The sequence below is a fragment of the Acyrthosiphon pisum genome, chromosome X (assembly GCF_005508785.2).
Source record: "Acyrthosiphon pisum isolate AL4f chromosome X, pea_aphid_22Mar2018_4r6ur, whole genome shotgun sequence".
NCBI classification, from domain to species: Eukaryota; Metazoa; Arthropoda; class Insecta; order Hemiptera; family Aphididae; genus Acyrthosiphon; species Acyrthosiphon pisum.
The window spans coordinates 35,558,513-35,560,252 of record NC_042493.1 but is presented as its reverse complement, the minus strand read 5'-3'; the positions used below and the strand labels follow the sequence as shown (position 1 = coordinate 35,560,252).

Here is a 1,740-nt window from a genome sequence, read left to right as displayed (position 1 = left end):
TAAGAATAGTATACCATTATTAGTTATATGGGTATTTTGTTAATAGTAGACAGTAGTATATTATATTATATTATCTTTATTTTCTGTTTAATCGACGAATCGATCGACGTACATGCTTAATATCTATTATCTATAGTATATCAGTTGATATACGTACGATACATCAGTTTATAAATAGTGAACAAATTTTGTGTAATTATTACTATTTTAATAATTTACTTATAATTTACTTATAATAACTTAGTATTTGCTGATCACTCGTTTTTTGTCAAATCAACTACTCGATGGAAAATTTTAATGGATACATTAAAATTTTCATTGAAAGGTCATTCAGATACTAGATGGGCTTCAAAAGCACAAGCTGTTAAGGCAATGAACTCCCAAATAAAAGAAGTATTTAAGGTACTACAAAATATTTCTGACTCAGAACTTAATTTGGAAACAAAATCAACAGCTAAAAATTTACTTAAATTGTTCAATTTTGACTTTCTTTACTTACTTAATATTTGGAATCAAATTTTAAGTAGTATAGATCGTGTTAATCAAGCTTTACAAAACAAAAACTTATCGTTGGAAAAAGTTTCCAATTTGCTACTCGGGCTTAAAAATGGTTTGCAGGAAATTCGTGACACAACCATGGAAGATAATTTTACAAATGCTACAAAAGTTGCAGAAGAATTACAAATATCGACAACTTTAAAGGAATCAAGAACAAAAAAAAGAAAAAGATTAGAACTTTATGAAACAGATGATGAACTTTCGAATTACTATTATAGACTCAATAGATATTCTTCTTACTCAGATGACATGGCAGTATGAAAAAATTATGGAAATTTCAAACGATTTTGAATTTCTTTCCGGTCATTCATTAACCAATATGAATTCACACGATTTGCAAAAAGCAGCTGCTGATTTAGGATTAAAATATAATGAAGATATAAATACTGCGGAAATAGTTGAAGAAATTAAAGATTTCAAACATGCAGCTTTATCAATTTTGCCAAGTATTGAATCAGTTACGTTTTTGGATTTATTACAAATGATTCACGATTATAAGCTTAAAGAATCGTATCCAAATATTGAAATTGCTATAAGGATTTTTCTCTCAATACCTGCTTCATGTGAAAGGAGTTTCAGCAAACTTAAATTGATAAAAACATACTTAAGATCAACAATGCCAGAAGAGAGATTATCAAGCATGGCCATACTTTCAATAGAAACAGAAATCGCTAGTAAATTGGATTACGAAGAAATTATTGACAAATTTGCCGACACAAAAGCAAGGAAAATATCGTTATAAATAATGATTATTTTATTTTTATTATTATTAATTATTATTTTAAAATACCTTATAAATAAATTTGTAAAATTCGAATTGATTTGTTTCCTATAATATAAGGTTGAGAATTATAAACTTGTGGCTAAAAATATTATTTCTTGTTTAGCTCGAAACCTAATTAAAAATTTACTGATTTTCCTAATCTTATTATTTTATTGAAAAATATTAAAAACTTTGAGTGTGTCACCCCCCCCCCACCGTGCCGTACCAACGCGTCGTTTACATTGTACTTACACATTCACTGCACTTAAATTGCTACTCGGGTAATGCTACTTCTGATCAGAATCGTTTTTCTTATACAATGATAGAATATCAGTAGAATATCAAGTTTAATACAATCCATTATACAATGACCCACTTGTAACCTACTGTACAGCAAAGCGACATCCACTTACCTGCTT

At 28.2% G+C, this 1,740-nt stretch overlaps 1 protein-coding gene across 1 annotated transcript; it reads left to right on the top strand.

Annotated features, from left to right (window-relative positions):
• Positions 1–297: 297 nt before the first annotated feature.
• Positions 298–1,518, top strand: LOC115033097. Its single transcript, XM_029485096.1, has 2 exons — positions 298–666; positions 749–1,518. The coding sequence occupies exons 1-2, from the start codon at positions 298–300 to the stop codon at positions 1,298–1,300; spliced, it is 921 nt and encodes a 306-aa protein (XP_029340956.1). The 3' UTR covers positions 1,301–1,518.
• Positions 1,519–1,740: the final 222 nt, after the last annotated feature.